Source organism: Aedes albopictus, chromosome 1 (genome assembly GCF_035046485.1).
Source record: "Aedes albopictus strain Foshan chromosome 1, AalbF5, whole genome shotgun sequence".
Lineage (NCBI taxonomy): Eukaryota > Metazoa > Arthropoda > Insecta > Diptera > Culicidae > Aedes > Aedes albopictus.
The window spans coordinates 173,095,083-173,121,778 of record NC_085136.1 but is presented as its reverse complement, the minus strand read 5'-3'; the positions used below and the strand labels follow the sequence as shown (position 1 = coordinate 173,121,778).

Below are 26,696 nucleotides of genomic sequence, written 5' to 3'. Positions count from 1 at the left end.
CGGTTTACTCAAAATTCAGTTGAATGAAGGAGGTCTTAGGTTGAATTTACCTACTCTTGAGTATATTTTTTAGCTGGGGGTAAAGGCAATCTACCTAGCGTGAGTTTAATCGATTTACTCAAATTTTGGCTTATTGGGCCGAATTATAGAATTGCGTCAAAAGAACCCAATTTTGGGTAGTTTGGCGGTTCCATGTATACAGCGCACCACTTCCGAAGTTAGGTCCGACGCACCGATTTGGAGAAAAATCCAACTTCGTTAGTCCGATCCAACTCCGATTTTCAACTAAATTGAGAATATGTGCACAATCACATCGCTGGAAATTTTAATAATAGAACACCATAATATAAATGGTATTTGACATGAATTTGGTGCAAAAAATTGGGAATTTTCTATTGAGCAGTAATTCTCGCTGAAACCAAGCCGCCATTTACATAAAGTCTGGGATTTCAATTTTTTCTTGCTTATTCGCTAGAATATGATAAAAAAGGATGAAAACCACTTTGGTTGGGTTAAATTGATGGACCCCTCGCTTGGCAAGGGGCTGACCTAGGGGCTGACAAGGTGACAAAAATGATGATTTTTCATCAAATTGCACCTAATTTGTCGCATATCTCAAAATATAATGTTGTCACATATACAAAACTTCACTTTTCTATGAAAGGAATGTACAGACCTTTCATTTGAAGTTGAAAAATTTTTGGCAGCCATCTTGGATTTGGCCGCCATTTTAAACTTTATCATTAAATTGCGATTTTCGCTGTGTTCGCAACCACCGATTTCAAATCCGAACTAATCATTAGAAACCTGAGAGTCTAAGCTTCCCAAAACATTCAAAAATTTAGGTGCGCATTGACCGCAACAATGATATATCGATTAAAACGTTGTGCGACCTCCCATTTTCCCATACATTCTCACGCACGCATCTGATCGTGCGATAACGGGTTTGGTGGAATCGCATGCATACTATAGACACTATAGATTCCATAGACTCGCGGAGACATGGTTGAGCAATATAATTTTAGTGTGTTTCACCGTCAATTTAGAGTGTACCGAGCGAATATGACGTCACGCAATCCATTGTCGCTATTGAAATCGTGACGTCATGCTCGTTTGGCTACACGAACTGACAGTTCGTTTGGCTACAGTTGTCTTCGTCTCCGCGAGTATATGGAATCTATAGTGTCTATAATGCATACGCGTGGCGTCTGCAGCAACTAGCTGTCCCGGCAAACGTCGTACTGCCTGCGTATTGCGTTGTTTTAATACGCTTCATAGGGTTATCCCTCAGAACATAATTTATTTTGGAGCCCACCCTGCGCATACAAAATTTTACGCCGATCGGTTCAGTAGTTTCCGAATCCATAGAGGTCAGACGACTGACAGACAGAAATTCATTTATATATATATATATATATATATATATATATATATATATATATATATATATATATATATATATATATATATATATATATATATATATATATATATATATATATATATATATATATATATATATAGGGAATCAACATATTTTGGACACAGCAATGCGCCAATATTTTTTGGACACTTACAGCAAAAACGTATGGAAGTGTCCAAAATATATTGGCGTAACGCTATGTCCAAAATACGTTGATTCCCCTATGTAGACATAGATAGAGATTGCAAAGGCAAACGTTTTTCATTAATAACATCTTTATTTATTTCCCGTCGGCTAAAGTGCATTTAATTTATTCTTTTTTTAGTATTATATTTATTTATTACATGCACGTTGTTGATAGCAAACTATATTTTAATAATAAGTAATCTATATCGAGTCTTTTTTCAAGAAAAAGGACTTCCATTGCTGCACCAGAGAAGCGTTCCCTTGAGGCCTACTTTGCCGTCCAACCACGTCCATCCGGAGAAAAAATTGCTGCAATAGCAGAAAAGCTGGACCTTAAGAAAAATGTCGTCCGTGTCTGGTTCTGCAATCAACGACAAAAGCAAAAACGCATGAAATTTGCAGCTCAGCACTGACCACCGCACCAGAGCTCTCAGTTTAGTGGCTTAGTAAATAGTGTAGCATCTTTAGGAAGTAATGGTGGCGTAACGGGGTTTGGTTATTAATAGACGCAAAACATTTCACTCATATGATGATAGCAAGGGAACCAATAAATTAAAATAGGCGCCAAATCTTACCATTTGTACATTGAAATTATGAATGCAAAATAAGGGTGTAGTATTAAGTAGATGCTAGTGATACTCTAAAAGCAAATGAAATACGAAATTGTGATTTCGGACTTAGAAGCTTCAGTACTAAAGAAAGATAGAGAACAATGTACAGTTTGATAATTCTATACTCTGAACTCTTAACTAATGGTCCGACAAAAAGAACTGATCAATTCAAATATGTGCAATTTATCATTAAGTTTACTGGAAAGAAACATAAAAAATATTTTGATGTCAAAATATTTCTATTTCTATGAAGGAGAGAAAATATTTTAGTTTATTGTAAATAGTAAATACATAAAGGACTGTATCGAAAATTAACAATAAATGGTCAAAATGCTCTATCTCGAAGCACGGTTGGCCTTTTTATTCCGGCTCTTCTATGAAATCTTCACAATTTAGTTAAATTTCGAAATTTGGAAAATGTTAACTATTATTGGAAATCTGGTTCTATGAGTATACCACACAAAATAACAATCTGTACCAACGGCTTTTTTAAATTCTTTTAACGTTTCAAAACGTTTAACGAATAAAATTTGTACGGGAAAAAATCTGGGTAATTTGTACGGGAAAAATCTGGTACGGGAAAAACCTTATTACTAAATAGCAGTTATGTATACATAACAAATCACTCAATACCGACTTTTAAAATTCTTATTTTGGATAGAAAAACTTCCAACATTTAGAATATGGTCTATCCCAAAAAAACACCTTCTTTTTGGTCGAACTTTGACGCTCTATTTTAAATATCTTCAGATGTTATAAAATTCAGTTCTCTGGTACAACTACCTCTTCAAAATATTGAAATACATACCTACCCATTTGAAAAAAAGCAATTTTCAACTGCGTAATCGTTTTTCGAAGACGCATAAAAAAGAGTTCCTCGAAAAATGGCCTTTAAGAAATGCGCTAAACTGCGGAGGGAATTTTTCTTGATAAAAATAATTTTCCTATATCATGAGCATTCTGGAAAAGAATATATTTGCACAAAAATAGGAGAAAAAATTAAATGTTTTCCCACAGCTTTCGCAATTTTAAATTTTTAGGAGGTGTCCAAAATTTTGAAAAACATATGTACAATCTTTGAGATAAAAGTCCAAGTTAAATGGTTATTTTTTGAAAATCAGAACTGCCATTCTATATTCAAAAGATTTTTATAGTATATCCAAAAATTAAGTTATGTTTATTTCGAACAGATTATTTTTTAGGCAATTGGGTTGTTTAGTGAATAAAATATTGATATTTTCTATAGCCTAATCGAAAAAGTTCTGAGTATAACGTGATTTTACTGGATTTCAATTCCTTTTTTTTGATGGTTAAATTAACAAAACAGTTTTAAGTTTCGTGGATAGAATGGCAGTTCAATCGATAAATTGACAGTTCGACCCGAACAAAAAAAATTCCCCATACAAACTTTAAATCAGTAATAAATTTTGAAAACGACGTATAATCAATGCTAAACCATTGATTATACGTCGTTTTCAAAATTTGTTACTGAAATACATTTTGAAAATAGTTCCCGGACTCCAAAAATTATGAAATTTTAGATTTCGAATAATTTGTGGGCGGAGAATCCGGTTATGAAATAATCTGGATACCCCTAAAGAACCCAATTGTGAACGTTTATGGTTAATTTCCGGTACAGTCCTTATGCGATGCAGAAACATACAAGCATCGGTAGAACATCGAAGTGATTTAGGTGCTTAGGGCAGTTTATTATCTTCTCAAACTGCCAATGAAAAGCTCTCGTCAACCCTCGAGAACTGCAGATTTATTTTAAATCTGAATAGAGAATCTAAAACCTATTTGTGTTTATTTTTAGTTGAGAATTGTTCAGCCAATATCACAAGATCTGTCGTACACGATGTATTACGCCCACAGAGAACAGACATTCATCTTTTGAATACCGGTTGTGTAAAGCTTTTACTGGCTTTTACTTCAATGACGAATTACGATTTATTTTGGCCTTTCGTAAAATCTTCGCCTAATGAAAAACCATACCAAGCACGTGTAGAGAGAAGTTTCCTACCAAAGGTGGTTTCCCTCTAGTAAGATCCTCCTGAAACCTCGGTCTTTCCAGATTTGGATACAACCTGTTGAAAAACCAGGCATGCTATCGGCGAACGTCCAAACAGATACCTGTACTGTGATCTTAAGTACCATGTGCAAATGTCACTTATCTCCATAGCGACGTTTTGACTATTATCGTCGCACCACCAAATCGAAGTCGTCACTGCGAAGTAAATTTGAATCTATTTTTTCTGTTGCGCATCATTACCCAAGTAACCATTAAGCCGTAAAAATGGCATTAAGTCGGCTCTATAGTCGAATGTAGAACCTGGCTAACAGAGCTAATTGGTTCTATATCCTCTTATAGAGCTGCTCAAAAGCCACTTTTGGCGAATTATTCGGCTGATATACGGCCAACTTTAAAATACCGTACCAAGTCTCTGGAGCGAAAGTTGTCAAAAGTGAGACAAAGAAAAAAGAAAAAAAAAATTGTTTATCTCCTGTTCTTTTCTAACTTCCTTCGCTTCCATTGAAGTTGCTTTTTTGCTACTTCATCCAGATTCTAACTGTTGTCCTCCGAGTTCCTGATCAAGTCCAAGTCCGTTGCCTTTCTCATCTGCTCCACCAATGCACCATGGGAATGGTGTGATCAAACTAGTATTTAAACCATGAAAAATAAAATAGTTTGGGCATTTCGAGGGTTGAAAATGATATGGGATGAGGATGATTCAGTGGTAAGGTTGGTGGTAACGAACGCAGGAATTGATGCAGGAGAAGCAATGTTTATATAAATGGTCGGGAAACGTTTCACAAGAAGAGGGAAACGAGCTGGAGTTTGTCTTGATTGAAAAAAATGGAATAATCAAGATAACCAAATTCCATTATCTATTTAACAACACCATTCCGATAAATATGCCAAAAATAATCCCGTTTCGTCAATCCCGTCCGACATGGATGTTTAAAATGTATTGATAATGACCGACTCGAGTCTGTTTTGGTCGAAATCTATTTTGATTGATATAAACGTCATGTGCTCCAAGCCCTGTGACAGCACTGACAAACTTCTTTACAGCTTGTAGGCTTTATATAGGCTTACAGGGCTTAATTTAGTTCTTACTGGTTATAGTGCCTATAAGCATTAGGAATGCTTATATAGAGCTACTTAGCACTGAAAAGCTGTTTAATGGCCGTTATAATGCTTAGAACAGTGCTTAGTGGTTACCTGGGTAAGCTAATTAAGAGCAACAATATGCACTAATCCAAATTGAGTTGTGACATTTCTAAGTAGGTTAAAAATCAATTTTTGCACGTTCGATCACTTTGTATTTCGACCAAAAGCATAATATAACGACACTTTTCGACTAGCGACACTTTTTTTTCAGTACGGGGTGTAGTGCGTTGTGTGCGTTCACTATCGTATACGTCACTCCCGATGTATGCTGTAAAGTAAACAACCCAAAATTAGCAATAAAAAATATCAAAAAAAAAAAAGGTTTTTGATTTCCAACCGAATCCATAATAATTAACGCTGCGTGAATTCACGCTCCTGCGGGGTATCGTGCTGCACACGGTGCGGCGCGATTGCGGTGCGGTAGCGTTACGTTCTCGTGTGCATTCTCCCATTTGATTGTGTGTAACTCAGGACGCACTTGCGTGCACGCTGTGTGGACGCGCCGCCCGTGTGCATCGGCTCTTATTTGTTATCAGGATTCTTCTAAAAAAATATCCCGATGTAGTGAAGATGACGTTGAAATTCAACTACATTTTGATTCGGTGGCACGGCACTGTTAGCCATTTCACCACCGACCGCTGATTCCCCTACTCTATCGACCGGACCAAATCTTCCATGGTTACAAAAGAAAAACGCTGTCCGACAAGCCATTTCGCACGATAATGCCTGGTTAACATGGTGGAAGTGACTTCCCAAGTAACCATTAAGCCGTAAAAATGGCATAAAGTCGGCTCTATAGTCGAATGTAGAACCTGGCTAACAGAGCTAATTGGTTCTATATCCTCTTATAGAGCTGCTCAAAAGCCACTTTTGGCGAATTATTCGGCTGATATACGGCCAACTTTAACATATCGTACCAAGTCTTTGGAGCGAAAGTTGTCAAAAGTGAGACAAAGAAAAAAAAACCCTAATTAATCCACCTAGTGGTGATGGTGCCTTTCTCGTGCTTTTAAGTATCCTTTCAACAAAACTCAAGCGACATGTTGATGACATTGACATAAATACAAAATAAAAACTGGTTGCTAAATCAACTCAATATGGATACATTTTATATTAGCATTACATCCAATATTCAGAAAATATAAGACAACGATCCAAAATTCAAACCAAACAAGTGTCATGAAGTCGCAAAATTTTGAAACGTCATTTTAGATTTCCCGGCCATTATTTTTTTAATCCGGGTATCTACCCCAACTAAACTAAAGTCATCTTGAACATTGAGACACCATCTTGGATGTTCTGGTATTCATTTTTGGACTCCGTACCTAAAATTACATGAAATAATCGCCGTATTGAATTTTGGCATGTCGTCTATGATTTTCTGGTTACCAGTTTTGGACGAAGACCGGCCTTCTTCCTCATTCCAATTATAGTCATATTGCAGACCTTGTGAAACAGCGCACAGATTTTGAATTCTGGACATGTTTCCCAACTCATGCCCATAATTCAAGAATTCAAAATCCTAAAAAAAGGTGCTAACTTGAATACGAGGCATTATCTTGGATACTCTGGTGGACTTCGAACATATTTCACATACCAAATACACTTATTTTACATGGTTTTAGAGCTCAAAATTCCTTTAAACAACCGCCATCTTTTGTTCAGGGTTGACACGATCAAATTCTTATTTTTCCATTCAACGTTGACCCATCCTGCTATAAATTTACACCTTAGGAATCTGAAATGGTGCGATTTGATGAAATCGCTTTAGTTTTGTCTATATTTTATTCTCTTTCATATATGAGAACTGTTGTTCATGCCGAATGTTTATCAGGTCATTAAACAAAGCCACGATTTGATTTTTCGCATGAACGTTGGTTCTGCTACACAACAGCTAGTCTTATGTGATCTAAGGCTATTTTCTTGTTAACCGTTTATTGGATTTTCAAAAATTCTGCGATCTGATGTGTCGTATGTATGGGTTTGGTTCATTTTTATATATGGCAACTTCGGTGGGATACCCGGATCTGATTCCATGACACCAACGGTTGTCCCAATTCAGGTCTGAGATTATTTTATTGCTAATTCTTCACCTTTACTCAACCACCGCGATTTGATATATCGCATGTATGGGTTTGATTCACTTTTTCTTTCAACTATAGATAGTAGAGTAAACATAGATCCGCGGACACCGCTGACTAAAATGTTTCAAGCGTGTAAGTAGTAATTTTCAAGAGTGTGACGGTTGAATATGACGTCATGCGCTCCATTGATGTTGTCCAAATCGTGACGTCATGCTCGTTTGTATACAGATTTTGACATTCATCAACACGAATCTATGTTTACTCTACTATCTATACTTTTAACCACTTTCGAAGCCACAGCCGAACCCGCAACACTATTGCTTTTTTCACTGAAAATTTTCCTTGCTTCGGTGAACAACATGACGTTTTCTTCCAGCGAAGGCTTCCGCGATACAGAAAATCGCTGAATTTCACACTAACACTGCAGAAAATCTGTCAACAATAACTCAATACACATGCATTTTCAGCAAAAAGATCTATTTGCGTGACAACAATCCACTCACATGACTACCGGGCGGCCGCCGTCAAATATCAGGATTGCCAACTGTCCGGCGACTGCTGTCAGTTTTCTTTGTCGCCGAATCTGGCGCTGGGTCTTCGGCGCGGAAACTCAAAGGTGGGAATAAAATTTTGGGGTTTGTGCGCAATACCGGGAATCTAATGTGGTCTGACTCTATTTTTCCATCAGGTTGACGTGGTTTGATGAACCGCATCCATGGGTTTGGTTAAATTTTACATTTTACTACCCGGATCTGATTCCGAGTAACTACCGGCTGAACCAAATATGGTCTGACACTATTGTCTTGTTAACTGTTCATCGGTTAACCAATAACACTGCAAATTGAAGGTGTCACATGCAGGATTTGACCATTTCGACGGGACTCTCGGAACCAATTCCGGAACACTACCAGTTGTCTCTAGTGTGATCTAAGGCTATTTTCTTGCTAACTGTTCATCAGGTTATCGCAAAAGCCACGATTTGATGTGTCACATACCTGGATTTGATTTACTTTTACATTTGGCCTCTTCCGGCCACTCAAAACCGATTCCGAAACACTTGCTGGCCGTTCATAAGGTAATCGAAAAAGCCGCTATTTGATGTGACGCATGCATGGGTATGTGTTTCTCTTTCAGATTTGACCACTTCTGCGGGAGCCCCGGAACCGGTTTCGGAACACTACTGGTTCAGATATGGTCTGAGATGATTTTCCTGCTCATAGTCCATCAGGTCATCGAAAATGCCGTGGTTTGATGTGTCGCATGCATGGGTTTGGTTCAAATGTTTATTTGGCCACTTCCAGCGGGACGCCTAGATCCGGTTCCGGAACACTACCGGTTCTGATATTGTCTGAGACTGTTGTCCTGCTTACCGCTCATCAGGTTATCTAAACTGCCGTGGTTTGATGTGTCGCATGCATGGGTTTGGTTCACTTGTATATATGGCCACTTCCAGTGGGACGCCTAGAACCGGTTCCGGAACACTACCGGTTCAAATATGATCTGATAGTATTTTCCTGCTTATTGTCCATCAGGTCATCGAAAATGCCGGGGTTTGATGTGTCGCATGCATGGTTTGGTTCACTTGTATATATGGCCACTTCCAGTGGGACGCCTAGAAACGGTTCCGGAACACTACCGAATCAGATATGGTCTGAGACTATTTTCCTGCTTACCGCTCATCAGGTTATCGAAAATGCCGTGGTTTGATGTGTCGCATGCATGGGTTTGGTTCACTTGTATATATGGCCACTTCCAGCAGGACACCCGGAACCGGTTCCGGAACACTACCGGTTCAGATATGGTCCAAGACTATTTTGCTGCTTATCGCTCATCAGGTTATCGAAAATGCCGTGGTTTGATGTGTCGCATGCATGGGTTTGGTTCACTTGTATATATGGCCACTTCCAGCAGGACACCCGGAACCGGTTCCGGAACACTACCGGTTCAGATATGGTCCAAGACTATTTTCCTGCTTACCGCTCATCAGGTTATCGAAAATGCCGTGGTTTGATGTGTCGCATGCATGGGTTTGGTTCACTTGTATATATGGCCACTTCCAGCAGGACACTCGGAACCGGTTCCGGAACACTACCGGTTCAGATATGGTCCAAGACTATTTTGCTGCTTATCGCTCATCAGGTTATCGAAAATGCCGTGGTTTGATATGTCGCATGCCTAGGTTTGATGCATTTTCATATCTGGTTCCTTCTTGGGGTACCATTCCGGAACACCTTAATGGCCATATCTCCGGAACGGCTGGACCGATCCGAAGCATTTTCAATAGGAAACAATGGGACCAGATTCCGCGTCGAATGAACCGTCGGTCATTGAAATCGGTTGAGGTTTACTTCCAAAAAGTGATGTGAGTTTTTTTGTGCACACTCACACATACGCACACACACGCACACACATACACACACACACACACACACACATACACACACACAGACATCACCTCAATTCGTCGAGCTGAGTTGATTGGTATATATGACTCGACTCTCCGGGGCTTCTATCAAAAAGTCAATTTTGGAGTGAACATATAGCCTTTCCGGTACACTTAGTGTACGAGAAAGGCAAAAAATATATTGTTTATCTTCTGTTCTTTTCTAACTTCCTTCGCTTCCATTGAAGTTGCTTTTTTGCTACTTCATCCAGATTCTAGCTGTTGTCCTTCGAGTTCCTGATCAAGTCCAAGTCCGTTGCCTTTCTCATCTGCTCCACCAATGCACCATGGGAATGGTGTGATCAAACTAGTACTTAAACCATGAAAAACAAAATATATAACTATAGTTTGGGCATTTCGAGGGTTGAAAATGATATGGGATGAGGATGATTCAGTGGTAAGGTTGGTGGTGACGAACGCAGGAATTGATGCAGGAGAAGCAATGTTTATATAAATGGTCGGGAAACGTTTCACAAGAAGAGGGAAACGAGCTGGAGTTTGTCTTGATTGAAAAAAAAATGGAATAATCAAGATAACCAAATTCCATTATCTATTTAACAACACCATTCCGATAAACATGCCAACAACAAAAATAATCCCGTTTCGTCAATCCCGTCCGACATGGATGTTTAAAATGTATTGATCATGACCGACTCGAGTCTGTTTTGGTCGAAATCTATTTTGATTGATATAAACGTCATGTGCTCCAAGCCCTGTGACAGCACTGACAAACTTATTTACAGCTTGTAGGCTTTATATAGGCTTACAGGGCCTAATTTAGTTCTTACTGGTTATAGTGCCTATAAGAATTAAGAATGCTTAAGGACTGTTCAATTTATAAAACGGACAACTTTACAAGGCTATAAAAAGAAGACGCTTTGTTCAAATTTAACCACCCTTGTTTCGTTGTTCAGTACATCATCTTTCATTATAGTAATCATTTTTGAATCGAATAAAAATAGTTTTATTTCATAGAAAATCGGCCAGGTGTTAAATGAGGTGAATTTTTCGATTGCTGAAAATTGAAAATATATATAAAATCACTGTTTACTTATGGTATATCATTTTTAATACCAGAAAAGTATGTGCCATGCTGCAGCTGCATGAGTAATAAACATTCTGGCAAAATTTAAACTCAATCGGGAAATTAGGTGTTGAGATATTGAAGTCTTAAGTGAGATTCGATTTTTTGAATAAAATTGAATTATGTATAAAGCAAAAAGGGCATGAAAATATTAAATAATCAATTTTTTTATGCATCCAGTCGAAAGTGGGAATGATAAGGTTTTAAATGCAGAAAACTGCTTCTTAATAGCATTGCTGGTTTGGTTACTGTGCGCCATGACAGACACAGTAATCAAAACCGTTTCGTTCTTTGAAGGTTCTTCCAAATATCAATGCAACCTAATGCAAATTTTGCGTAACAATGATGTTGGAAATAAAAACTTTGCATCCGATTATTATTAAATAAGGTGTACAATAACATAGGATCAACTTTGTTGAAAATAAATAATAACAAGATTCGCTAGAGTCGAAAATCTGCATTAATGGAGCAAAAAGTATGAAATTTATTAATATGATTATCTTTATGGATTAAATTTTTGATGGAAAATGCAATTAAAAGTAATTTTTTCTTCTGCATCATTCAGAGATCAATATTCTACTACCCTGGACAAATTTTTAGCCGAATCCGTGATGCTATTGAAACATAGCACTTAAATGAACACTTTTTAATAATTTCTATGAAAACAAGGCAACTCACTATATCAAGCTGGAGACTGCTTGGTGCATTACACAGCGTAACAAAAAATAACCTTTTGTCTGTCTCAAGAGCAAACTTATGTGTCTCCGAAGGATTTTGGGCCGCTGAATCCGAATCTGGGCTCAGATTTGCTCTAACACGTCACAATTTTGAGCTATACCTCAATTTATGGAGCAAAATATGCGATTTTGGGCTTTTTTGACTGCAAGCCGTAAGCAAGAAAATATTTTTTTTTAAGCAATCAAAAGGTTAATTGGTCAATTAACATCTAAATTAACGACTCGTGCAAAATATTTCGTTTTACCAAATCGAATTTGATAGTTTTAAGCGATTTATGTTAGGTACGATATTTCCCATACAAGTCACCCTCCAGCAGTTGCATGCAAGTTTCCATACTAACATAAAATGATTAAATCTATCAAATTTGATTAGGTAAAACAAAATATTTTGCATGAGTCGTTAATTTAGATGTAAATTGACCAATTAACCTTATGATTACTTAAAAAAATATTGCCTTGCTTAATGGCTTGCAGTCAAAAAAGCCCAAAATCGCATATTTTGCCCCATAAATTGAGGTATAGCTCAAAATTGTTACATGTTAGAGCAAATCTGAGCCCGGATTCGGATTCAGCGGCCCAAAATCCTTCGGAGACACATAAGTTTGCTCTTGAGACAAAAAAATGTTGCGCTGTGTTATTATTGACCAACTATTGAGCTTTAACTTTAATTGGATAGTACAAGATTCCAATACATTAAAAACTTCATGAAAATGTGCATGATAAGTATGTGGAAAGTAATGTCGAATTTTGAGAAATGGGGTTTTATTGATGTTTTACGAAAACCGCATCAGTTACACAATAAAGAACATTTTGTTCAATGTTATATTTTTCCTACATTTGAGAATAGCTATAGAAAGTTATGCAAAAAACTGATAATGATTTTATTGAAAAATAAAAAAGATATCGCACAAGAAAGTTGTCCGTTTTATAAATTGAACAGTCCTTATATAGAGCTACTTAGCACTGAAAAGCTGTTTAATGGCCGTTATAATGCTCAGAACAGTGCTTAGTGGTTACCTGGGTTGACTTGAATCATGCCCAATTGTGTAGGTGTTGGGTAGGTCAGTCGGGAGTATCACAGAGACTCTCCGACTCAATGGCCTCACGTTCACTACTCAATTACTCGCAGGCAGGTAATTCTCGCTCTCGCGCACGTGCATAGATCCTCGGTACGCTTCACGGGTTCCGGAGTGGCTTGGGACTCGCGCTGCGCTATCCTTCTTGGCCGGCTACTCGCGTTTGGATCCTACCGGTAATTTGGCGGATCGGTTCTCGGACTTTGCCGACTTACGAGCCTCGCGAACGTAGTAGCGCACTGGGTTTCAAACTAGAAACGGCGGGGTTCTGAGATGGGGGAAGGTATTACATTTCAGGTCTACACTGAAGGATATTGCTGTTACATAATGCCCTCTTCGCCTCCTTCCCACCTCTTCAAAGTCCTTCAATAAATTTTCAACTATTTTGATCGACGGACTACAGATAAGTGAGCCTGAAACATGAAGTCATCGACCGATTTGAGGTGCATGCCCTCGCACCGCGGTCATCGCCCCTAGTCCCATTTTTGTATTTCCTAATGACCCCATTACGCCCAAGGACGGTAACCGTCCATCTAGTGGAGGTTTTTTGAATTACGGTTGGTGGTTGATGATGCTCTTCTCGTAGGGTGGTGGAGCTTGAACCTCGTTGTTGGCTTACTTGCAGTGAACATCAAGTAGCATTTTTAGATCAATGCGTTTGCCAAGTCGGATTTGTGCTCGATAAAATGCTAGGCAAATTATTTTGCTTTGAAAGTGACCGCTAGTGACCGTCATCTTTAGGCACAGGCACTAATCTTTTGACGACGCCTTGAACCCCAATTTGACCAGTACCTCGTTCAACCTTCTATTCCAGCAGCATACTGAATGGCGCAACTCTAAGATGCTCCGTTGAGGTAGTCATACAAACCTCTCATCCAAATCCGGGCGACTGGCGCATAAAAAAATTCTTATCAGAAGTCCCATTGAAGTTTGCTATCTCAACACCCATATGACGTACCACAAAATTACAATTCGAAGCTACCTTCAAGAATAAGTGCAGCGTTGTCTGACGAATAACCGGTGCAAACACTTCATCGAAAATAATCTTTCCTAAATTATCATTTACAGAAGTTTCCTAACTAAAATTGTTTTTAATGTTATTATATTTTCGAAAAATGTAGTTTCGCATTCTGTTATAGAAAAGAGAAATCCGAGCACAAGGAGCCAACATTCAGAGCTTTTTTATCACCTAAAACAGGTTTACTTTGCAGTTCATTCATTTCTGTTGACTAAAAGATTATATTTGGAAGAACCGTCACTTACTAATTGAGTTTATGATTGCAATACCGCCAAGCATGTGATTACCTTAGTTTTTTGACTGAATAATTCTTACTAAAAAATGTAAATATGTAAAGGTACAAGATTTTCTAATTCGTGTGAACAATAATTGACTCTGTAGCAAAAAGAAGTAGTGTAGAATTATGTAGGATGAAAACAATCAATAAAACATTACATTTATTCTTGGTTTCTTATTATGTAAAACAATTCGAAAAATGAGCCTTAATGGATCACTAAAATAACTAAAACGGGGCTTGATCCACCGACCCACAACATGGTTGTTAGTTGCCAGTGGAAGAACGGTTTCCAGGGTTGAGCTCGTACTTGACGAACGTTTACACAAAACACTAATGAAAGGAACATTTATTCTAAATCATTATATTATTCGTTGCAAGAAAATAGAGAGCGAAAATGATACAAAATCGCTAATAGGCCTCCGCTCGTACGTTTAATCGTTCTGGTGTCTTTTACAATAAATGCGCGAATGGGCCAAATAATACTGCGCCGAAAACACCAACACGATTTACCGTACTGGCGGAGGTATACGAGCACTTGCGCTCAAAAATTTTCGCGCTACGCATAATATTTACAGCTGAACACCGTAGCATTGCGCCACCGTAGCATCAACAATCAATACGATGCTGGCGAATTTTTTATGACGCCAGTCGTTCCCCCAATACATTCGCCCAATGCTGGTTTTCTTGAAGCAACGCAACGCGACGCTTTCTTCCTTTTCAGTCTGCCAGTTTGATGACCATGACAACGAGCAAATCGCTTGATTATTATGAGCCATAGTAGAAAAAAGTATAATTCTCATATTCCGACGTTAACTTTTGCTTTAGGAGTGGATCCGCATTTTAGGAGCAAACCTTTTATTGTCAAAATGTTGACTGAAAAACCGGAGTCCTTGATGACCTATCTCGTTCCACCGCCATCCGCAAGAAGCTCTTGAAAAAAAACGTCTATCTCTCGTGGTAGATTTCCTATCGCTCCAAGACATACAATTACTGGACCGCAACGGTGGAACTAGTAGCGTTATGGTTGATTATAGTTTTCACCGAGGTTTCTACCGAGATGATTAGTGCTACCTTGGGGGTACCTAGTGCTCCCGGATATTAATACGGTGTAATGAGAATGATGCAGGCATGTCAGATCATTAAAAACTAATTTACTGATCTGTTTATTGGGTACGCCGGACATGAGTCTCAATCTATGACTGACATAATACCCAGATCAACTTCATAAGTTCATACCAATATAATTAAAAAGAATGAATGCTCAGGTTCGTGGTCAACATATGAAGAGCTCTTTGAACCTCACACCGTCACATTAGTCCCCACACTATCGGCAGAATCTTTATACGCTTAGAATTCCTCCGCTAAAGATAGACGTGTTTCTGTGGGAGCTTCCGATGGGTGGCGTTGAATTGGGATCAGCCTTCAAGGCTTACGCAAGCCCAATTAATTCACCGTTCAACAACCGTGGCACCGAGAACTACACCATCACGGAACCGACTAGGCCGCAGTTTCAGCGCCGCATCAGGTTATATCATACTAACAAAACCCGTCCGCTTCCACCTAGGCTTCGACTCAGAAACCTGGAAAATCTGAATATTTCCGAGGTCAAAGTTAGTTCCAAATCAATGTCGAAAAATCTGCATTAGCTTTTTTCGACCTCGATATCTAATAAACAAATAAACGTTGTCATGGAAGGTCATGGTCACCTAGAAAGAGCAAACTGACATTAGAGGCAGCGCGTCAGCCGTCAATGAAACCAGTATTGGGCGATTTTTCTGGGAGAAACATGGGGGAAAACTGGCGTCACAAATTGAACTGAATTTGTTCCCGACATTTATATCTTACTATTGAGTCTATGGTAGCATTGCGTGTTTGACGTAACTCGACTGTTGCCACTGTGTTACAATGACCCTGACGTTGCGACTCTGGATTCTGCATTCTCTCACCAGTTAAACGTGCTGGCTGGTCCAGGTAAAGTTAGAACAAGTATATGTCCCGCCGAAGCGAACTCAGATGCCGCACTCCGCTCAAGTGTGACCAACTTCCAGACGGCTATGGCTCAACAGCTGACTGGTGTCAACGTGACGACACCGACTCCGAACCAACTGGTTGGTTCTGCATACAATCTTGAAATGGAACATGGGAACTACATCACTGTTTACTATCAGAATATCAGAGGACTGCGTACGAAAGTTACTGACTTCTTCCTTGTTGTAACTGAATGATGTGATCGTCATCACTGAGACGTGGCTTAATGATGAGTTCTACTCAGCACAGCTGTTTAATGATCGGTTTACTGTCTACCGTACGGATAGAAGTTCAATAACCTCTTCAAAAAAGAGGGTCGGTGGCGTTCTTATAGCTGTGACAAATCGTCTCAGTTCAGCTTTGCCTTCGGTTGCAATTGATAGATCGATTGAACATCTTTGGCGCTGTCCATAAACTACGTAGACTCAATTTTGGCAATCTCAGCGTTGGTTACGTCGCTAACTTGCAATCGTCCCACACAATTCGAAGAAGCAGAATCGTTCAACGAATTTGATTTTCACAAAGCTAATTTCATTACTCTAAATCACGCAATTTCTCAAATTGACTGGACTCCGCTACTCAGCGCTCCTGATGTGGACAGTGCGGTAGGATTCTTCACTGATAATCTAAATCAGCTATTTCTTCATCACGTCCCAGCTCCTCGACCACAAAGAAAGCCTCCATGGTCGAATGGTCACTTGCGTCAGTTGAACGTCGTATTGTTTTGATATTATTTAATTATCAAGGCATAGCTTTTTCATAACACATTTTGTTGGACAATTTCATTTAGTTATAATCAAGCTATTGATATACATTCATTCAATTACATTTCAATAACATGTTTTGTTGAAATACAAGTTTTGTTATTCGATAATAGGTAATGATCTGTCCTTTTGTTTTGTTCCACTTTTGTATTCAGTTAGGAAGGAAATTTCAGAACGAATCCTCTGAAAATTCCTTAAATAATATTTGGGAAAACATTTGTACGTTCTGGAGGAACCCCTCGATACCCTGGAGAAGCCTTCAAAAGAACTCCTGGCACAATCTTCTTAGAAATTTCAAAGTAATACTTCTGAGTAATTATTAGAATTCTTGGCAATATCTTTTGAAAAACTCCAGGTGAATTCTTCGGAAAAAACTCCTGGTGAAATTCTAAAAGAAATTTTCAGAGAAATCTCAAGATGAAATTCGGGACAAATAATCCCGGGAAATTCTGCAGAAATCCGTGAAGGGATTCTGTTCATAATTCTGAAGGAATTTCTAGAGAAGTCTTTGAAAATCTGTGAATGATTTCGTGGAAGAACTCTCGGAGAAATTTCTGGAAGTAGTATTTTTCGATCATTTACAGTATTGTTACTCATGTTATTTGTGGGTTCGTGAGAAAAAGTGAATAATTTTAAATAATAAGTATCATAATTTTCTTAGTTACGATTTAGATATAATAACAAATTTTGCTTTCCGATTATTATCAATAACAAATTAATTTTAAAATTTGTTATTGAAATATTTTCCAAAAGCACTGTTAATAAGTTGTTATTGAAACTAACAAAACAAGTTATTAAAATGGTTTTCCAAGAACATTTTTTTGTTATGATATTTGTTATTTTGCCGCTTATGACAGACAAGTTTATAACATAATCTGTTATGTTAATAACTTAAAAATAATCGATTCTATTATTCAGTTATTTTATCCAAATAGCACAGGTCCTTATGCTGTTGTTATTCTCTTCTGCACTCAGAAGATACACAAACATGAGAACACTGGAGAACAAGCGGGCTTTTAGCATTGCCAGTAACAGATACAGATTTAACAACACAACTCTACATGCTCGGTACACCAAACGGATTGAGTCAAACATGAAGCGCAACCCGAAACTATTCTGCTCTTTTATGAATGCAAAAAAAAGAAGCTGGCTTACCAACAACTATATTTCTTGACGAGGAATTAGCTGAATCTGGTGATGACATGTGCAACCTCTTCGCTAAACTGTAACCGTTGGTCCCAATTTATAGCTTGCCGGCTCTGCCGTAAGTTTCCCATGTCTTTCCATGACCTGCCAGTAAGCCCCTTTTACCCATTCCTTTACCTACAAAACAAATAGAGAGCCTTACTGGTGGCGTAAACCCCGCTGTCTATACTCAAAAATAAAAGATTCGACAACGTCATCTACAATTAATTAGTACACGTCTCAATCGCTCTCCCTGGTACGGTCCGGACTGTGGTTTAAGCAAAAACATAAGGCGTTACGACTTGTGTTGACCTAATAATGACCCTGCGCATAGTGGGTGACAGACACGACGAAGTGTCACTGTCAAACTTCGGCCTTCGTCGGACTTCTTATTGGATAGGCCGGGGTAGATACTACCGAATCAAGGGGATTCATCCTCTTTGCCGTCCGACTCTCGGAGAAACCAGTAGTGCGCGCTAGAGTGTCCCAACTAAAGTTTTTTATAGAAACCGCGTGGTGTATATTTGAGTAGTTAGTGCGTTTTGTGGTTAAATCTAAAAGTTTGAAGAGTTAGTGTTAGAAAAGTATTAGTACGGTTAGTAGAAGATATCCTATAGTTAATTTGTTAGTTTTTAAATGAAAAATTGTTAAATAGATTTTGACAGATTCGAGTTCAAGTGAAAACCTAAAACTACACCGCTGTATAAGGAGAAGCAAGAAGAAAAGGTAAATCAATTTGTATGAAATCTAATGCTAATCTGAACATTTGTAAAAAAAAGGTGTTATGTATATATGAGAGACGGAATGGTACTAATCACATGGATTAGGTCCAGATTCGGGCCTTTTCTTTTCACCCACACTCCTGTGGCTAAGCCCGGAGGATTTTTTTTCACCACCAGTGAACGCCAGGACACTTGGTCAGCGGCCGAGAGAACAAACGCCGGTAACGCCGGTTCACCCTTGCAAACGTGCAACGAAAGGGCCACCCCGTGGCGCCATTTTGGAGGTCGGCCATTGGGATAGTTCGGCAGCCATCTTCAACCAAGCACTCGCCATCACCGTGTGAGTCCCGTGGAAAGAGAATCCACTGCCACTTCATCGGCACCAGCCAACACCCCGGCGTGGGTTTACGTTGGTCATCCCCAACGATTCCAAGGCCATCGATCGGCCCAGGATCAACCGTAGCCCAGCTGGCGGGCCCTAGTCCACCCAGCAAGGTACAACGCTACACCGCTGTGAGGGGACCCATCCCTGCAACCGTCCAAACCGCCTATCGCCGCCACCACCGCCCAGGCCCAGGTCTGGCCAAGGCCTAACCGTGAATGGTCCTGGTGTTCCATTGGAGATAGCCATTCCTCCCCGAGTCACCCGTGGATCCACAACGATCGGCAACGACCGCCAGATCAAAACGGCAAGTACCATGTAACCGTCTCTCAACAACACCCAAATCGTCCCTAAAATGGGTCAATAAAACCTAGATATGTAAGCTCAATTGGCCTTTAGCCTTATTTAGCCAACGCACTCCCTGCTTGTATATACACCACTTTCTTTTCCGTACCCACAAGTGGTCTTCAATCCTACTGCTCGATAAGTTGCTATAAAATTTGACTTCACCTTGATTCATTTCGCTTCGGTCCTTCTAATGGTCTGTTTACCATTCAGCTGTCAGGGAAAATAACAGATTAACTCCCACACCGAAGGTAAGTGACTGGTGATGCAGTGATAGAGGCGGTACTAATTAATGAGACGACCCTGAGATCGGCAAAATTCCCACCTTTTTCCCCCCCTGAGCAGCCGAGAGGCTACAAAACACTTTTCAAGTGTTTTTTAAAAAGAGCCTGTTCCCGTGCATTTAATCAGTAACGCGTTGGTTGATGTCCCCAGTGATGTTCTATCCATCGAAAGTTTCCGTTTTTCTGAAAATGAAGTGCTTAAGGCGCTGAATATATTGAAGTCATCATCTACAGCAGGTCCTGACGGTATACCCTCAATCATACTACGGAAGTGCGCTGCATCTTTATGTGTCCCACTCACCATCATATGCAATAGGAATCCACCTTTCCCACCAAATGGAAAGAGACCTACATGTTTCCTGTGTACAAAAAAAGGAGATAAGCGGGATGTGAAAAACTACAGAGGAATTACTTCACTGTGTGCTGGGTCGAAGCTACTTGAAATTCTCGTCGACGATATTCTATTCTCCGCTTCTAAGTATTACATTTCATCTGACCAACATGGATTTATCCCGGGTCGTTCCATTGACACAAATTTGGTTCAATTCACATCACACTGCTTGAGACACATTGAAGAGGGCTATCAAATTGATACAGTCTACACCGATCTTAAATCAGCTTTCGATCGAGTTGATCACCTTATTCTAATATCTAAGATAGAACGATTAGGAGCTCCTCCGTTCTTCACCCGTTGGCTCGCATCCTATTGAAAAATCGGCACCTGTCTGTCAAAATACGTGACATACAATCGAATCGCTTCACAAACAACTCTGGTGTACCCCAAGGCAGTAACTTGGGTCCACTATTGTTCTCAATATTCTTCAATGATGTTTGCTGCCTGCTACCACGTGAATACCGTTTAGTTTATGCTGATGATCTGAAGATATATTTTGTTATAAAGAAACGTGAAGATTGTGTTGAACTGCAGCGGATGGTTGACCTGTTCCAGGACTGGTGCCTTAGGAATCATATGACTTTAAGTGCAGAGAAATGTACAGTCATTTCATTCAACCGGAAAAAAACGCCAATAACATGGAATTACCAAATCTGTGGTACTCAGCTGTCACGTGCAACTGTCGTCAAGGACCTCGGAGTTCTTCTAGATTGCTAATCATTATTCCGACATAATTGCGAGAGCCAACAGAAACTTGGGATTCATTATGCGAACAACAAGAGAATTTTCAGATCCTTTCAGCCTACGATCGCTCTATTATTCGCTGGTCCGTTCAACACTTGAGACAGCGTGTGTTGTGTGGAGTCCATACACGAATATCTGGATTTTGAGAATGGAAGCTATTCAGGCCAAATTCACTAGATATGCTCTGAGATTACTACCATGGAATGATATTGCTAACATACCGGGATACGAGATTCGATGCCGTCTGCTTGGTATGGAAACGCTACGCTTTCGACGGAACTCATTCAGAGCATCATTTGTCGGTAAACTGTTATTGGGAATAACTGATGCACCGAACATTCTGGAAAAGCTGGATTTTTATGCACCATCAGTTAGCTTGCGTGTAAGAGATCCGCTGAGGCCTGAATTTCGGAGAACTGATTATGGACTCAACGAACCCATTACTGCGATGTGTCGCGAATTCCAGGCCTGGTAGCGAGTCACTATTTAGTGACTTGGTCACTATTTTCGGGTCAGTCACTAAAAAGTCACTATTTTCAAGATGTTTCAACTAAAGTCACTTTTTCTGTTGAAAAGTCACTATTTTCAACTATTTTAATGTTTTGTGGCAAATGATAATCTAGTCAGAGAGAAAACTAATATTTAAAGTGATAAAAAGAGCAAATCAAGCATTGTGTGGCTGGACAGTGTTAGCAAATTTATCAATCGCCTATGTAGAGTGACTGATTTTGATTCGTGGTATTATTAAGTTAGGTGTCAGAGAGATTTCCAGTTCAAAACTTTTTCATCTATTCAGTGGAAGCAAGGATCGGTATATTCGCCTCACTCCATTCATATTCACTCCTCTTTGCTGAAGCGAATCGAGAAAGATGCAGCAAACGGATAGTCATGATCAAACATGCAACCCCATCACCAGTGGGAAGCGATGCGCGAATTGTTTGGCATGGATATTCGTTGCCGTTCGTCGCAGTTTGGATCGCACGCGAATGAATGAATGGCGAATGGTGAAGAATGCTGGTGAGCGATCGAAGTGGCTATTATCATAACTAGAAGAGAATTTTTGCATGTAATGCATACATTTTTAAGTGTATTGTTGTTGAAATGCTAGATTAGCAAAAAAAATAATCAACATATTTTGGAAACATAAAAAAATCCTATGCACAATATCACTCACGAATCGCATCACCGCTCGATCGCTTGCGATGCGAATGTGGACGAATGAGTAATTTCCAAGTGTGGCTTCCCACCGTTCGCCGGAGTTTGCTGTCGTCGCTGACAAGCAAGCACACAAACTAAAGCGACAACCGTTCGCTGCTGACTGTCTTCGCATGTGGAAGAAGATAAAAAGTGGAAATCAGGAACCCTGAGTGGAAGTGTTGTCTTTCGTCCAAGATTCATGCGACTATTACTAGAAACCATTCTTTTCCATTTAAGTTTCTGGTCATTCTCCAGTAAAGTGATGAATGTCTTTGAACTATTACCGAAACAAATATGGGTGAAAAATCTGAATAAACTTGTAATGGCATCCTCGGAAAAAAGTAGAGAATTTTGATAATTGAGGAATTGAGGAAACATTTGCCAGAAGTCTTGAAAAAATTTTCGGCGGAATTAATGATTGTCGATGTAGGCCTCGAAACATGCTCTTGTATGACCTCCATGACCATTTATACATGAATTCATGCAGGATTTTGGCGAAAATCACTGAATAGTACTTGCGAAATTTTATCTTTAGCAAAAGCTAATGTTGAATTTCTGATGGTATGATTTCTGTAGGTATGATAATCTAGTTCAACGCCTGGAAAAATGTCCTGATAAAATTTTTTGACGAATGTTTGGAAAATAAATCTTCGAAATGATACCTTCCAGTAATCTTCAACAATTGGGCACTATTTTTGACAAGAGTTTTTTTCTGGAACATGTTCTGACTATTTTGTTGTGAAAAACTCAAATATGGGAGTTTTTGAAGAAGTTAGCCATTTTGTTGAAATTTTAATTGAGAATTCGTCAATAAGCGTTGTTTGTAATCCCTCAAAAATGTTTGAAATGTATACGATAACAAATACTACAGGAATTCTATCACAATTGCTTAACCAATTTCTGTTTAATTTTCACCTTGTTATAGTTTCGAGGGGGTTTCTCGCAAATAATTTCAAAGAAATTTGAGCATTTTTTTCATAAACCAGCCTACACATTCAATGTGTCACATTGTCTATTTATAAAAAAAAACATTAAATAAATTCTCCAGGAATTTTTAAAAGAAATTTCGTATCCCAAGTATCGTCATTTCCTATCAGGACGATATAGAAGAAAAAAATTTTCATTTTGCATTTTTTTTTAACTTCTCCAGAAATTTTAGCAAACACCATTCCATGATTTTTGCCCACAGTAAACCCACGAATTGAGCAGAATGCTCTTACAAATAAGGCTCAAGAATTTTACCCTGATTTTTTCTATAAAATGCAAAGCAAATATCTACAATAGTTTAGGAATTTGTTCAATAAACCTCTGAGTATTTCATCTCAAATTCTTTAATATATCAGCTTTAACTAAAAAAAATGACAGGAACTTGCGCCAATGTTTCCCTATTGATGTTCTACTGGAAACGACTAAAAAGAAGCTATATGTGCCAACAACCATTTTCATTCATTTACTTAATATATATTTATCTAGTTCTGCACAATATCTGCTAACAGTTGTATACACATGCATTTTTGATAATTGTTTGTGGAGAAGGTTTTCCTGAAAAATGTGTTTTATGCGGTACTCCAAAGTTTTCTGAATCAAGTTCGGCTCACAATTTTTGGTCGCTAATCACATTTTTTGCCAGAAGTCACTATTTAGTCACTTTTTTTGCCATTTGTAAGTCACTATTTGGTCACTATTTTCGTGAACTTGGTCACTAAAATAACTATTTCAACCATCAGTCTTTGCTACCAGCTCTGGAATTCAACAACGTGTATTGTCGGGCCGCCACCAAACCGGACTTCGCACAATCAAGTCGCGACGCGACCCAACTCGCGATGTTTTTTATCATGTCAAAGGTAGTGCGCATCCTTCCCGTTGTTGTCAGCAACACAGCGCACTAGATGCGAAACAGTTGCGACACTTGTGGACCAAGAAAATGGCAATTTTTGATTGAATGTCGGTCGGGATTCCAACCGGATAGACAATATCATCTGTTCGACTTCTCTATCTCGATATCAACATTTAAAAGCCGACTTAAACAACTACCTTAACATGCGGAATACGTGTGAGCAGATAAAGCCTTCAGTACACGCTTTGCCAAGTGTGCAAATATTTGGCAAAATTTGACAAATTTATTTGTCATGCGTGTACTGACCAAATAAATTGCAATAACATTGTTGTGCTAATATTTGCCTAAATTTGTCACGGCAAATATTTGCTAATATTACAAATTGAGCACTTTTCAAGTATGGCAATATATTATTCGTTGCAAGAAAATAGAGAGCGAAAATGGTACAAAATCGTCAATAGACCTCCCCTCGTACGTGTAATCGTTCTGGTGTCTTTTACAATAAATGCGCGAATGGGCCTAAGAATACTGCGCCGAAAACACCAACACGATGTACCGTACTGGCGGAGGTATACGAGCACTTGCGCTCAAAAATTTTCGCGCTACGCATAATAGCAAATATTTGGTCATGTTTGCAACTCCGATCAGTACTCGAGTGGCAAACATGTGCAAATGTGAGTTTGCCAAATGTTTGTCATACGTGTACTGACCATTGACAAATAATAGGTAAAACGGCAAACGTCTGCTAACGTCTGATACGTCAAATAGCCAAATATTTGCGCATATTGGCAAAGCGTGTACTGAATGCTTAAGATTTACAATCAGGTGAGTAATCCTCCAATGTATTGCAGACTACATCTCAAATTAGACTATCACACTTTTTTTGGTACGCCTAAAAAGTGTGATAAAAGTGCACATTTGCATCGGATCGTCTCGACGTCTTCGGTGCACTTATTCCTCCATTTACAAGGAATAAGTGCACCGAAGACCTCAACTCGATCCGACGTGTCCTTGCGCTGCAATCACACTTTGAAGGTGTGTGCACACTATTGTGTCAGTCCAATTTGGGGTGCAGTCAGCAATACCTAGCCCTGAAGAAAGTTGCTTCCTGAGTTTTTGTTTTTTTCTCGGCCACTACGACCTACGAACGACAACTCTGGAGCTCGATTTGAATAGGTCGTATGTGCTTTGTCGATATAAAATTCGATCAGTTTATTTTAGTCATTGTAGCAATATGGCAGATATTTTGCAAACTTTTAATAATGGAACAGAAAGCCTGTTTTGTAAGGATTCTGCTGTATGTATCAACTTTGCTCAATTTCAACGGTTTTCGCTTTAATAAGCGATTCCAACTGATCGAATTTTTAATCGACCAAAGCACATACGACCTATTCAAATCGAGCTCCAGAACTATACTTTTACTATGAGCTACAACAACCTTACGATTCAAAATTGGCTGTCCTCCACAGTATTACGCCCTTACTGCACTAACCGGAGCAATAGTGCAGTGGACCTTGCGTTTCTCCGAGATAATCAGTAGCCCTTCTTAAGTCTCAAATTTGAGGCTAAATAAGGGCGGCATTATTCAAATGTTGTAAATTAGCTTACATTACAACCTATATGGTTTCGCTTAAGGCGTTTTCGCCATTGGCGTTTTTCAATTGACACCGATTTGGTTTGTCGTTTATTTTTCCTTTTTGTACTGTGATTGTGAAGAGTGTAATCCTGTCTAGTTTGGGTAGTGGCTACGGCTAGGAAACCTCTGATTAATTTTCAGCGTAAAAAGCGTGCGTAGCCCAAGTGGCTCTACTTCAAAAAGTTCATTTTCACTAGCGTGCGCAGGGTTCTTGCTTAGGGGGGGGGACCATAATAATGGTGCAATATATGTATGATCATGGTGCAAAATAGAATTATTGTGTTACACGCAATATGAATTCCCAAGTAGGGGTTTCAACATGTTGCGGTGCTAACATCGCCAAGTACTTCATATTGGGATTCTGGAGAAAGCTTCGGATGGTGATGATTTCAAGGCAGTACGAAACTTTAATATGAAGTCATTATCTCTACTCTTATAAAATTTTATAAACGTATCAAATACAATGCAGAATATCGAGAAAATTATCAAATAGAGAAAAAAAAATATTGTCGTTGTGAAAGAGAATATTTATAGAATATTTATATTTATAGAATAGATAGAACATTTTGATCGGAATCCTAGTTGCAATCTACATAGATTCCTCCTGGATTTCTCCAAAGATTCGTGCATGATTCCTCCAGGAATTCCTCCAAAAAATCTTCCAATAATTCCTTCAGAACTTCCTCCAGGAATTCCTCCAGTATATACTCCAGGAATTCTTCCAAAATTACCTCCAGGAATTCCTCCTGAAATTTCTTTCAGGAAAAATCCTCTAAAAATGTCTGCCAGAATTCCCCCAATATTTCCTCCAGGGATTCCTCTAGGAATTGCTCCACGGAATCCCCCAGAAAATTCTAAAGGAGTTTCTAAATAATATCTTCCTGGAATTCCTCGAGAAATTCCTCCAGGAGTTCCTTCAGAAAATTATCCAGGAAATTCTCAACGAATTTCTTCAGGAATTCCTGGATCCATGAATTATTTCAAAAAATCCTTCTTAAATTCCTCAACAAATTCCTCTAGAAATTCCTTCAGAAATTTCTCGAAAAATAACGCCAGAAATTCCT

General features: G+C 38.9%; 1 protein-coding gene and 1 long non-coding RNA gene across 11 annotated transcripts in view; one reads left to right on the top strand and one right to left on the bottom strand.

Moving 5' to 3' along the window:
* LOC109417984 (inhibitory POU protein) overlaps nt 1–4,763 on the top strand; it is a 231,644-nt gene extending 226,881 nt beyond the window's left edge. For 6 of the 10 annotated variants that reach the window (XM_062851104.1, XM_062851060.1, XM_062850880.1 and 3 more), the window contains exon 6: nt 1,833–4,763. In XM_062851104.1, coding sequence (XP_062707088.1) covers nt 1,833–2,022 — 190 coding nt within the window. In that variant the 3' untranslated portion in view covers nt 2,023–4,763. The remainder of the gene's footprint in view (nt 1–1,832) is intronic. The other 4 variants (XM_062851153.1, XM_062850969.1, XM_062850915.1 and 1 more) reach the window with 2 other exon arrangements.
* LOC134288164 (uncharacterized) lies at nt 4,677–16,538 on the bottom strand. The gene is made up of 2 exons (XR_009997783.1): nt 10,482–16,538; nt 4,677–5,109 (listed from the first exon to the last, which is right to left on the bottom strand). It is a non-coding gene; the product is annotated as an uncharacterized LOC134288164 (long non-coding RNA).
* Between the last annotated feature and the right edge of the window lie 10,158 nt (nt 16,539–26,696).